General features: G+C 41.6%; 1 protein-coding gene across 1 annotated transcript in view; it reads right to left on the reverse strand.

Annotated features, from left to right (window-relative positions):
• slc27a6 (solute carrier family 27 member 6) overlaps nucleotides 1-11966 on the reverse strand; it is a 36727-nt gene extending 24761 nt beyond the window's left edge. The window contains exons 1-4 of the mRNA XM_071351417.1: nucleotides 11333-11966; nucleotides 9053-9262; nucleotides 7265-7423; nucleotides 2189-2313 (exon numbers count right to left, since the gene is read on the reverse strand). Coding sequence (XP_071207518.1) covers nucleotides 2189-2313; nucleotides 7265-7423; nucleotides 9053-9262; nucleotides 11333-11819 — 981 coding nt within the window. The 5' untranslated portion in view covers nucleotides 11820-11966. The remainder of the gene's footprint in view (nucleotides 1-2188; nucleotides 2314-7264; nucleotides 7424-9052; nucleotides 9263-11332) is intronic.
• Between the last annotated feature and the right edge of the window lie 859 nt (nucleotides 11967-12825).

Genomic DNA, 12825 nt, shown 5'->3' on the forward strand with positions numbered 1-12825 from the left:
TGTGTGGCAGTGTGTGTGCGTACTGAATGTGTCAACTTTTGTCCATCTGTGGGGAGGCCTGTGCCACTGCCAGCCTTCCACCCACGTGCATTAGGATGACCGAGAGAGAGAGATAAAGAGAAAGAGGGGACAAAGAGTTCTTTGAGCTCTGTACACTTGTTCGGCCCGGTCAGCCAGGGTGGAACTATTATGTCCTGATAGGGAGGAGAGGGGAAACAGATACAGATTTGGAACACGGACAACCTAACAAAAGTCCCGGTTGTCCTACAGCCATGAAAATGCAACACAATCGCTCACAATGTTTTCCGATCACTACTTTGTTCGGGGAGTAGCTGTGACCGAAAATAACTTTCTCGCCTTGGAAAAGTATAATTATTTTAACAAATCGATTAAAAAAATAAAAAATTAAAAAAATAACCATATCCCTGTCGGCTTGTGATGCTAGTGGAGTGGGAGTTCAGGCTGGCTTATGAAAAGTTGGAGGGGGTTTGTGGCGATGGGAATTTCTCAGGAACAAATTAGATTTTCATAAAGACCAAATGATGATTAAGTCATTTGATGATACAATCAGTGGACTTGTTAGCCAGATGCCTTCAGAAAGTATTCACACCCCTTGACTTTCACATTTTGTTGTGTTACAGCCTGAATTTAAAATTGATTAAATTGAGCATTTATGTCACTGGCCTACACACAATACCCCATAATGTCAAAAGAGAATTATGGTTTGAAAAATGTTTACAAATGAATTGTTATGGCAAGCCTGAATGTGTTCAGGAGTAAAACAAGTTACATAATAACATGGAATTACTATGTGCAATAATAGTGTTTAACATGATTTCTGAATGACTACCACATCTCTGTAACCCACACATACAGTCGAGCAGTGAATTTCAAACAGACTCAACCACAAAGACCAGGGTGGTTTTCCAATGCCTCTCAAAGAAGTGCACCTATTGATAGATGGGTAAAAAATAAATAAAAAGCAGACATTGAATATCCCTTTGAGCATGGTGAAGTTATTAATTACAACTTGGATGGTGTATCAATACACCCAGTCACTACAAAGATACAGGCGTCCTTCCTAACTCAGTTGCTGGAGAGGAAGGAAACCGCTCAGGGATTTCACCAAGAGGCCAATGGTGACTTTCAAAAAGTTAGAGTTTAATGGCTGTGATATGAGAAAACTGAGGATGGATCAACATTGTAGTTACTTCACAATACTAACCTAAATGACCTAAATGAGTAAGAAAGAAGGAGGCCTGTAAAGAATACAAATATTCCAAAACACACATCCTGTTTGCAATAAGATACTAAAGTAAAGCTGCAAAAAATGTGGCAAAGAAATTAACTTTAAGTTCCGAATACAAAGCGTTATGATTGGGGCAAATCCAAGCATGGTGGTGACTGCATCATGTTATGGTTATGCTTGTCATCGGCAAGGACTGGAGAGTTTTTTGTGACAAAAATAAATGGAATAGAGCTAAGCACAGGCAAAATTCTGGAGGAAAACCTGGTAGTCTGCTTTCCCACAGACACTAGGAGACAAATTCACCTTCCAGTAGGACAAGAATCTAAAACACAAGGCCAAATATACACTGGAGTTGCTTACCAAGTTGCTTCTTTTATACGTTGCTTAAAATCATCTTGAAAATCTATGGTAGGACTAGAAAATGGCTGTCTAGCAATGATCAATAACCAACTCGACAGAGCTTGAAGAATTTTTGTAATAATAATGTGCAAATACTGTACAATCCAGGTGTCCAAAGCTCTTAAGAGACTTAACCAGAAAGACTCACAGCTGTAATCGCTGCCAAAGGTGATTCTAACAGGGGTGTGAATACTTATGTAAATTATATATTTACGTAGTTTATTTTCACTATATTTGCAAAAATGTCTTAAAACATGTTTTCACTTCGTCAATATGGGGTATTGTGTAGATGGGTGAGATTATTTTTTTAATCCATTTTTAATTCAGGCTGTAACAACAAAATGTGGAATAAGTCAAGGGGTGCGAATACTTTCTGAAGGGACTGACTGTACTTAGTAAAGATATAACAAAGATGACAGGTGAAATAGTGGTTAAAGAGGGACATTGAAGTAACGGTTGTACACCTCTGAAAGAAAAATAAACACATAAACACTGTACTGAGCAAAAGGGGCGAACCATGCCAAAATGAATCATTATTACCTTAGGCTGGTTGCACAGATATCGACAGAGCTCGCCGATATACTGGAAGATGGTCACGTCGTATTTTCTACAGTCATTCCAGAACTGTGAGGCTGAGAACTTCTTCTTCAAGACACAGGTAGCGCCTGGGGGAGAGAAAAAAACAACACACATTTAAAATCACAGAGAAATAAATAAAAAATAATGTCAGAGTTAGAAAGCTCTCATGATCCATATCTGTGCTGAGTGAATATGGGATGGAGGGAGAAAGAATAGATGGGGGACACTCACTCAGCTGACTATTCCCTAGTAGGAACATGTTGCTGATTTAGATGTACTACACATACAAGAATAGGTAGTTAAGTTGCCTCAAATACAGATAAATCCTTAGATCTATTACATCGTATTTCTTATAAGCTGTTAATGAATGCTTGACAAATACTTTATAAATGCCTTATAAACACTTTATACAGAAACATTAAGTTCAACTTGATAATTGCACGGTTGCCCATATCACTGCCATTGTTTTTTTTTTGCTAGCGGTGCCCACAGTTAACTGAAGTTTGTAGTGGCTGTTTCAAGTAAATCGAAGTATGGATTAGAGTTTTTATTGTCCCAGAGACTATTTAAAAATTAAAAATAAAGAGAGAGAGAGAGAGTCAACTGACGTGCGTCAGTGCGACACATGGCGACGTCATTTTGAATATAAAGTTTTGCCTATTTCATAACATGGGGCTTGTAAAAGCTGTGTTTTTCTACACGAGAGGATCCAGACAAGAAAAATCGACAAAATACTTTTTTGATCTCTCAGATAAATATGGGGCAGATAATTAGGAATAAGGTTTTGAAGTATGTACTTTTTTTACTGTGTTTTGCCATGTACAAATGTGCTTCTCAAATGAGTTTCTATAGGCTATAGCAGTAAAGGCCAAATTCAATGTTTCATCAAATACATTTGTAATAAAAATAGAACAAAAAACATTTCTAAATTGAATAGCTAAACAATTCTGTAAGTTGGCTTAGAAGATCTAAAGGCTTAGACTTGCAGGTTGAGGAACATTAAAACCTAACATTTAAAAAAACATTTTTAACCTTTATTTAACTAGGCAAGTCAGTTAAGAACAAATTCTTATTTACAATGACGGCCTAGGAACAGTGGATTAACTGCCTTGTTCAGGGCCAGAACATATATTTCTACCTTGTCTGCGTCCCGCTTTAAATTGTACAGCCATTACCATGATGGCAAGTTAGACCAGCGTTTAACATTAGAACCACTAAAGCAGTCATTTTGACTGCTCATAACTGAACACATGAATTTTGGCGTTTTTGTTTGTTTTTACATATAGCCTACAGTAACAAAGTAATGAAAATGCTATAGCTTTATTTGAAATAAAATACAAAATAGTATTTCTAATGTTACCCAAGGCCTTCATAAACACAACCAAATTATTATTTTTTGAGATCGCATATGAAATATAGGTCCATTAATTACACTGTTAGAGTGTAGCAGTCAGAATGGCTGCTCATTAGCTTGAAGGGGGGGGCCAGCAAGACCCAGCGGTTGAGAGTAGCCTAGTAGGTAACAGCTTGTTCTTGAAACAGTAAAATGTACAAAAACCACACTTTTATGGACTTTATCCGTGAATTACATAAATGCAACAATTTCAAAGATTTTACTGAGTTACAGTTCATACAAGGAAACCAGTCAATTGAAATGAATTCATTAGGCCCTAATCTATGGATTTATGGGCAGGGGTGCAGCCATGGTGGGCCTTGGAGGGCATAGTCCCACCCACCAGGGAGCCAGGCCCTGCCAATCAGAATTAGGGTTTTTTTACCCACAAAAGGGCTTTATTACAGACAGAAATACTTATTGATATGCCACACCCATCAGGTGGATGGATTATCTAGGCAAAGGAGAAATGCTCACTAACAGGGATGTAAACATTTGACCATAACATTTGAGAGAAATACGATTTTTTGTGGGTATGGAGCATTTCTGGGATGTTTAATTTCAGCTCATGAAACATTGGACCAACACTTTACATGTTGCGTTTATATGTTTGTTTTCGTGTAATATTGTCAAACACTCCTGCCACCCAAGTCATAGCCTGTTCTCTCTGCTACCGCATTGCAAGTGGTACCGATGCACCAAGTCTGGAGCCAATAGGACCCTGGAAAGCTGTACAAGCCATAAGTGCTAAATAGCATTGACTCTTTTTGCACTTATGTTTTAGACTCATCACATACGCTGCTGCTACTGTTTATTATCTATCCTGTTGCCTAGCCACTTTATTTCTAGTTATATGTACTTATCTACCTCAATTACCTCATACCCCCTGCACATTGACTCGGTACTGGTACCCCGTGTATATAGCCATGTTATCGTTACTCATTGTTAATTTATTATTACTTTTCTATTTTTTCTCTATTTGTTGGGAAGGGCCCATAAGAATTTCACTGTTAGTCTACACCTGTTGTTTACAAAGCATGTGACAAATGCTTTTTTTTTTGTTGACCAATCACGTGGGGCACCGCCCCTAACGCCTTCATGTACGGGCCGCCATTAGTTCTTCAAACACAGAGCCTATAGTAAACCCTCACTCTCCACACAGCCTATAGTAAACCCTCACTCTCCACACAGAGCCTATAGTAAACCCTCACTCTCCACACAGCCTATAGTAAACCCTCACTCTCCACACAGAGCCTATAGTAAACCCTCACTCTCCACACAGCCTATAGTAAACCCTCACTCTCCACACAGCCTATAGTAAACCCTCACTCTCCACACAGCCTATAGTAAACCCTCACTCTCCACACAGCCTATAGTAAACCCTCACGTAGAACAACAAGCAGTGCCTAATCGAGGTCCTTCAGAGATAATCAGAGGTAACAAAGTGCCAAGTGTTGTGTTCTCATTGCCACACTGAGTAAATATGCTAAAAAAGTGGACTGAGTGTTAGACAGGTCCTTGACCTGTCCCAGGTTTTCCAGACAGCAAATGTGCGTTGTGAGGAAGATGTACTGTCAACTTTGCTGTTACTTGGAATAAATGTGCACCAATCAAAAATCTAAAAATAAGTCTGAAGCCACCATGGTATTGAGAAAGCCCATTTTGTATTTTTGTGTTCACATTTTCTGCTTTAAGTTACCATATTCTGCTTTAAGTTACCATACTGTACTCCAAATCAGTGAAAATCATTCACATCTGACAAATCATTTCCAACCAGCAACACTGTAGCCTCAGCCGGTTACTGTCGGTCACCTTACAACCACAAAGGACCCGAAACCGTCACTGAGTGGACGTCATCATTATAACGGTCTACTGGGTAGCAACTTGCTAGTGTACGCGGCGTGCCCGTTTGCTCGTCCTGCTCTGAAAGCATTCATTGAGATGCTAATTGAGGAGAAATTAAGGATCAGCTGTGGTCGCCCCAGTGATTGCAGAGGCATTAGAAATACAGAGGCCGGATGCGTCCCAAATCGCACCCTATTCCCTATATAGTGCACTACTTCTTACCAGGGTCCATAGGGCTCCGGTTAAAAGTAGTGCACTATAGAGGGAATAGGGTGCCATTTGGGACTCCGCCCAGGAAGCACTCTTGAAACAGGACTAGTAACAACACTGACGCAGGAAAGACAAATGATGGTTTCTACCATACGCATGTAAATCAGAATTCATAACAAGTGTGGGAATAAATATAATGTTACTGTCTATATTTAAATATATTGACTGTGAGGACTGCACGCGTCTCTAGATAACACATCAGTCGAGAGTTGTTTAATGTAGTCATGTACATCATTGTAGCCGTGTCCTAACATAGCCTTAATTCAGACAACTTTTCCTTAAGAAACAAACCTACTGTATCGTGTATTTGTTATGAAACAATTGGACAGGAAAAAGTGAATGTCTCGACACACTATCTTACATTAAGTGAACAAAACATTAAGAACACCTTCCTAATATTGAGTTGCACCCCTCTGCCCCCCTTTCGCCCTCAGAACAGCCTCAGTTTATCGGGGCATGGGACTCTACATGGTGTCAAATATTTCACAGGGATGCTGACCCATGTTGACTCCAATGCTTCCCACAGTTGTGTCAAGTTGGCTGGATGTCATTTGGGTGGTGGACCATTCTTGATACACATGGGAAACTGTTGAGCATGAAAAACCCAGCAGCATTCCAGTTCTTGACACAACCCGGTGGCACCTACTACCGTTCCCCGTTCAAAGGCACTTAAATATTTAGACTTGCCCATTCACTCTCTGAATGGCACACATACACAATCTATTTCTCAAGGCTTAAAAATCCTTCTTTAACCTGTCTCCTCCCCTTCATCTACACTAATTCGATGGATTTAATAAGGGATCATAGCTTTCACCTGGATACACCTGGTCAGTCTGTCATGGAAAGAGCAGGTGTCCTTAATGTTTTGTACACTCAGTGTATATCTTTCATACAGACCTGCGTTCAAATAGTATGTGTTCTTTAAAATACTTAAGCTGAGTTTGATTGAGGTTGACTGGTGCAAAGGAAGCAATAGAATATCCCATCTGGCACTTTAGGTGGAGGAATGAGTAGTTTTGGAAGCTGGGGATGATTAGGTGGCCATGATGGTATGAGGGTCAGATTGGACATTTATCCAGGACACCGGGGTTAACACCCTTACTCTTACGATAAGTCCCATGGGATCTTTAGTGACCACAGAGAGTCACGAAACCTGTTTGAACGTCCCATCCGAAAGATGCACGCTACGCACTGAAGGGCAATGTCCCCTTCACTGCCCTGGGACATTGGACTCTCCTTAGACCAGAGGAAAGAAGGCCCCCTACTGGCCCTCCAGCACCACTTCCAGCTACATCTGGTCCCCCATCCAGGGACCGACCAGGACCGATCGACCAGGACCGACCTTCATTTCAGAGTCAAGCCAGCAATGGAATACAAGGTGGTATGCTGCTTGACGGAAGGAAGGAAATATGTGAGTAAGGAAGGAAGGACGGAAGGAAATATGAAAAGGAAGGAAGGAATGATGCATCTTTAAAGTATTTGAACAGAGCCAATAGAGAGTGTTCAAAAGCCATACTGCTGCCCTTTACCCATCTCGATGGTTCCCCCGACGCCGATGAGAGAGGCTGCACTGTGGTAGAGAGGCAGGGGGATGTAGACCACGTCATCTTCTGACCCACCGTAGGCCCAGAACCCTGCTGCAGCCTTCAGGGACTGGAGGTGTGTGATGACCGCAGCCTTAGGCAGACCTGCAACAACACCGACACAACCATCAACCAACATTACGACAACCACGGGAGAATGCTATTCACACACGTTTTCACATAAGGCTCATCACTCTAAGCCCCTCTTTACTGTCTTATTTGTAGGTGTAGGGTGAAGTTGCTGCTAGACACTGACAGTTTAGTATTTTCCCCTCTAATGGTTAAGGTTTGCATTGGGGGAGTGGAAGCTGATCCTACAGCTGTACCTAGGGGAAACTTAACCCCGGTGTGTGGTGGCTGTTCACAGACAAAATGACTCCTGTGTGCAACATATTTCAATATGAAAGCGGAGTCTGATCCTTCTCTTGGGAACATGCCATAACATAGACGGATCAAATAAAACGCCTACACGTCATATAAAAATACTTACCCTGACCTATTTGATTACTAAATGTCATGCAGACTGCTATATCACTATCCAACTTTGAAAATGTCTCTTATAATTGCAGAGACTGTATTATTAACCACATTCTATCTGAATTGACCTTGTAGAATGGCCACGATGAAAGGACATGGGAGTAAATCAATACAACACATATAAAAAGTGAACAGAGGTCAGATATCATTGTATCGTTCCACTGCGGTACAGGATGGTCAGATATCATTGTATCGTTCCACTGTGGTACAGGATGGTCAGATATCATTGTATCGTTCCACTGTGGTAAAGGATGGTCAGATATCGTTGTATCGTTACACTGTGGTAAAGTATGGTCAGATATCGTTGTATCGTTCCACTGTGGTAAAGTATGGTCGGATATCATTGTATCGTTCCACTGTGGTACAGGATGGTCAGATATCGTTGTATCGTTCCACTGTGGTAAAGTATGGTCGGATATCATTGTATCGTTCCACTGTGGTACAGGATGGTCAGATATCATTGTATCGTTCCACTGTGGTACAGGATGGTCAGATATCATTGTATCGTTCCACTGTGGTAAAGGATGGTCAGATATCATTGTATCGTTCCACTGTGGTACAGGATGGTGGTATGTTGATCTTCAACGTCTACATTCAGACATATGAACCAAAAGAAGTTCAACCCATTCAAAGTTAAGAGTGGTGTTGTCTGCAGTCAAGAACGAACGGCTCCACTAAAACACAACATTGGCAACATGATGTTCTATCAGGTACACCTGTTGATTCTTATTTCTGTCAGGGGAAGTTTTATGAACAACAGGAAATATATCATTATTTTATTCAAACATGAAAAGGACCTGGCTTTAGCCCTGAATCCCACTTCTATTCCCATCTCTTCGCCCCAAAGACACCCTATTCCCTATATAGTGCACTACTTTTGACTTTAACCCTATGGGCCCAGGTCAAAAGTAGTGCACTATAAAGGGAATAGGATACCATTTGAGACACATTCCATGTCATTATTGACCTAGCCAACCTAATTCAATTTTATTATTTACAGGGACTCCATCACTTCCATTGACTATTTGCTAGTGGTGGCTAAAGATAGCGGAAGTTTGTAGTGGCTGTTTGGAAAAACAAACCATGATTTACAGTTTCTCCTGGCCCATAGATCTAACCATCTAACATCAAGGTGTAAAATCCTGAACTTCCCCTTTAACGTATAACTAATGACAAATAAACATGTAATAGACGCACCAGTGGTTCCTGAGGTGAAGATGTAGAGGGTGGGGGCCTTGAGGGAGGTGGCAGCCCTCAGGGCAGGCGGGGTGGGCTTGTCCGACGCCTGGTCCATCTTATCTAGTAGTGTCTGGACCTCCGGGTGGCTGCTCTTGTTCTTCATGGCCCACACCGAGATGCTGTCCTCCAGGAAGCTGGGCAAGATGTCCTCCAAGGAGTCCAACAGGTCTGAGAGGAATAATAGTAAGTGAATGAGTTATTCAATAGGGTGAATCACTCAATAATTGCCTTGTCCAGGCAACACAGCCCAAATGGATCTGGGACTAGGTTAAATAAATGTAAGTGGTTGCTTCTGGACACTAATGCTGTACCAGTATGTTCAACGCATATTGTCAAGTTTTTGCATGTTCCCTCCATTGACATCAATCCGTTATCCTGTGTGTGAAATGCATGACAATCTCAAATGAGGATTGTAATACTGTCAAAGTATGTTAAATGACATATTGTCACTGATGATGAAGGACAACTGTGCCAGCAAGCAGGTGTATCAGATTAGGCCTCTGAGTAAGCACAGAAGCATTGAAGAAAGTAGTAAAGCAGGCGTGAGTACAGGGAGGAGAGATATTCCCAGCAGGTGTAGGATGTTGTCATCCTAAATTTGGTCTTTAGCCAAGGGGACTTACAGTTAACACGTTTCTAATGAGTGGCCCATGGGAGGTGGTCAGAGACCTGGCAGTGTGGTGCCAGGACAACAACCTCTCCCTCAATGTGAGCAAGACAAAGGAGCTGATCGTGGACTACAGAAAAAGGCAGGCCTAACAGGCCCCCATTAACATTGACGGGGCTGTAGTGGAGCGGGTCGAGAGTTTCAAGTTCCCTGGTGTCCACATCACCAACGAACTATCATGGTCCAAACATACCACGACAAAACCTTTTCCCCCCTCAGGAGACTGAAAATATTTGGCATGGGCCCCCAGATCCTCAAAAGGTTCTACAGCTGCACTATCGAGAGCATCCTGACCGGTTGCATCACCGCCTGGTATGGCAACTGCTCGGCCTACGACCGTAAGGCGCTACAGAGGGTAGTGCGAACGGCCCAGTACATCACTGGGGCCAAGCTTCCTGCCATCCAGGACCTCTATAATAGGCGGTGTCAGAGGAAAGCCCATAAAATTGTCAGAGATTCCAGTCACCCAAGTTATAGATTGTTCTCTGCTACAGCATGGCAAGCGGTACCGGAGCACCAAGTCTAGGACCAAAAGGCTCCTCAACAGCTACCACCCCCCCAAGCCATTAGACTGCTGAACAATTCATAAAGATTCATAATTTGTCCGGTGGCGATTTTTATGAATTGTTCAGCAGTCTAATGGCTTGGAGGTAGTAACTGTTGAGGAGCCTTTTGGTCCTAGACTTGGTGCTCCGGTACCGCTTGCCATGCGGTAGCAGAGAAAACAGTCTATAACTTGCAACTCCAGGGTTGTTAGTTCAATTCCCACAGGGGGACCAGGACAAAAAAAAAATTATGTACTCACTACTGTAAGTTGTCCTGGATAAGAGCTTCTAGTAAAAAAATGTTAGGTGTCTATGATGAAGACATTAATTGCTGATCATACAAAGTGTATGGGCCATTTTGAATTATAGCATAAATGGTAATAGCGTTATGAACCAGAATGCTTTACACATGGTTCGATGAGACCATATAGTCCTGGACTCAAATTATTGCTCAATGGAGAATCTCCAAGTGCTTTTTGGCCCATTACTTTTGTGTGTGTCTGGGAAAACCGTCCCAAAATGTATAGGAATACATTTACATTGACTGTGCATTTGACCCAGTCACCTTAATAAGCTTCATCCTTGGTAACATGGCCATATGGACTTAACAAGCTTACTCATGTTGATATGTCTCGTTGTCAACGACTGTGTGTAGGCAAAATTCGTAACACCAATAGGACTTCGTAGAATTCAGTGGGGGGTATACACAAGCACATTTGTTAGAGCATCCCCGTTTCACAACACTGTTTTAGCTCGTAATGCTACTGGATGGAATGACAGATAGCTGGAGCAATCCAGGCGCTCCAAACATATCCGGTGTGGGCTACAACTATGGGAACAATGTTTTTCCATTACATTTCTTTGGACACATTTAATTTAAAAACATTTTTTTTTTTTTAACAATACGGCGTTCGTGTGGTAGGCTAATAACGTTCATTATCTAATTATTATGTCACACTACCGATTGGCCGCCAACAGCCTACGCGACACTCATCAACTGTTAAGTAGACTATATTAAATGTTTACCTGCACCAACAACAAGAGTCTTGGCCCCACAGCAGTTGAAACAATGTAGCAACGATCTGGACTTAATGTTTGTGTTTAGAAAAGCCACTGAACATCCGAGTTTGATCAATCCGAACCAAACACAGATGAAGTCGGGCTCATTGTTCATCAGAAGCGCAACGGAGTCGCCTTTCTTCAACGTGCCCTGCTCGAGGAAGACATTCGCCAATTTGTTGCTCCGCTCGTTAATGTCTTGATAGGTGTACGTTATTCCCTCATATATAAGGAAAGGTTTTGTGGGAATTCGCTCTGCCTGTTGGACGAATCTGTCAATGATAGTGACAACTTTTGAAGTCATTTTGAATATCTCCAGACGTGCGCCGTATCGGATGACTTTCACTAAATAAAAAACATCTTTCCAAAAGTAAGGGAAACACAGTTGCTGTACAACGTGTAGGGCGAAAATGCCAGCCACTAGAGCTGTCACCCATCCCAACGAGAAAAACATCGCGCCAGTTCCAAACCAATTCCTTTGAAAATTCTAGAACAAGACAATGTTGGAGACGCCGTGGATGTCACTGTCCCGAGCAATGCATTGTTACAAAACGATGTAAAGGAGAGCAGAGAATTCAGTTCAAGCCTTAGCTGGCTCTCTTGCCTTATGAAACGCACATGGAATCATGTGACTCTTGTTGTACAACTCACCGCTAAAGGGGGAGTGTCCTCTACAAGAGCACGTTTTGTTCCAGTCTGACAGTTTGTAGCTAAATGTGAAGAGACCTATAAATCAACATTCTTGCCGTTGTCAATAATATCAACCACGCCCAGGATATAGATTTGTAAAACCGAGATAGGTCCATAGAGATAGATAGAGGACTCATCTTTTGTATCTGTGCCATTATAGCGTCTGTATCAGCATGGGCAGCGTCATTGAGGCTATCTCAATTTTAAAGTAGTCACTTTTGTTCTTCACAATTGGCTGATCCCTCCGATGACCCGATTGGACATGACTCCAAGTGGGTCAGCAGGAAGGATAAGGCCAATAAAGTTAGAAGTCCCACGACATTAAAATGGTGGAAACCCTTTGGCCCCAATATGGACAGGTCAAGCTATTCTTTTGACACCTATAGCTATTCTACCTGTCCTAAAGTGCGGTCAGGAGGACATTGTTGCAGGCCAGGGACAGTAGGCTATACCTCACTCAGAATTAATATTGTGAAATCTTTTATTCACAATTTAATTTGCAGAAACTGTCAGTTTAATTTTAAAAGTACAATGCAGCTGTTTTCTGTTGTTGTTTTTTTTCCAATTTCAAATCATTTCTGGGTAACAATTAAGTACTTTACGGTGATTATTTTTGACCATTTTAATTGAAAACAAACATAAATAGTTTTTTTTAAGCAAAGAGTAATTTCTCAAGCAAAAATTTAGCTAGGACTATCTGGGAGTGGTCTGAGTGGAGACAACTCTTTTCAAACAGCTCTTACACTAAAAGGGCATTATTATAATTTTCA

Source organism: Salvelinus alpinus, chromosome 18, assembly GCF_045679555.1.
Source record: "Salvelinus alpinus chromosome 18, SLU_Salpinus.1, whole genome shotgun sequence".
Classification (NCBI taxonomy): domain Eukaryota; kingdom Metazoa; phylum Chordata; class Actinopteri; order Salmoniformes; family Salmonidae; genus Salvelinus; species Salvelinus alpinus.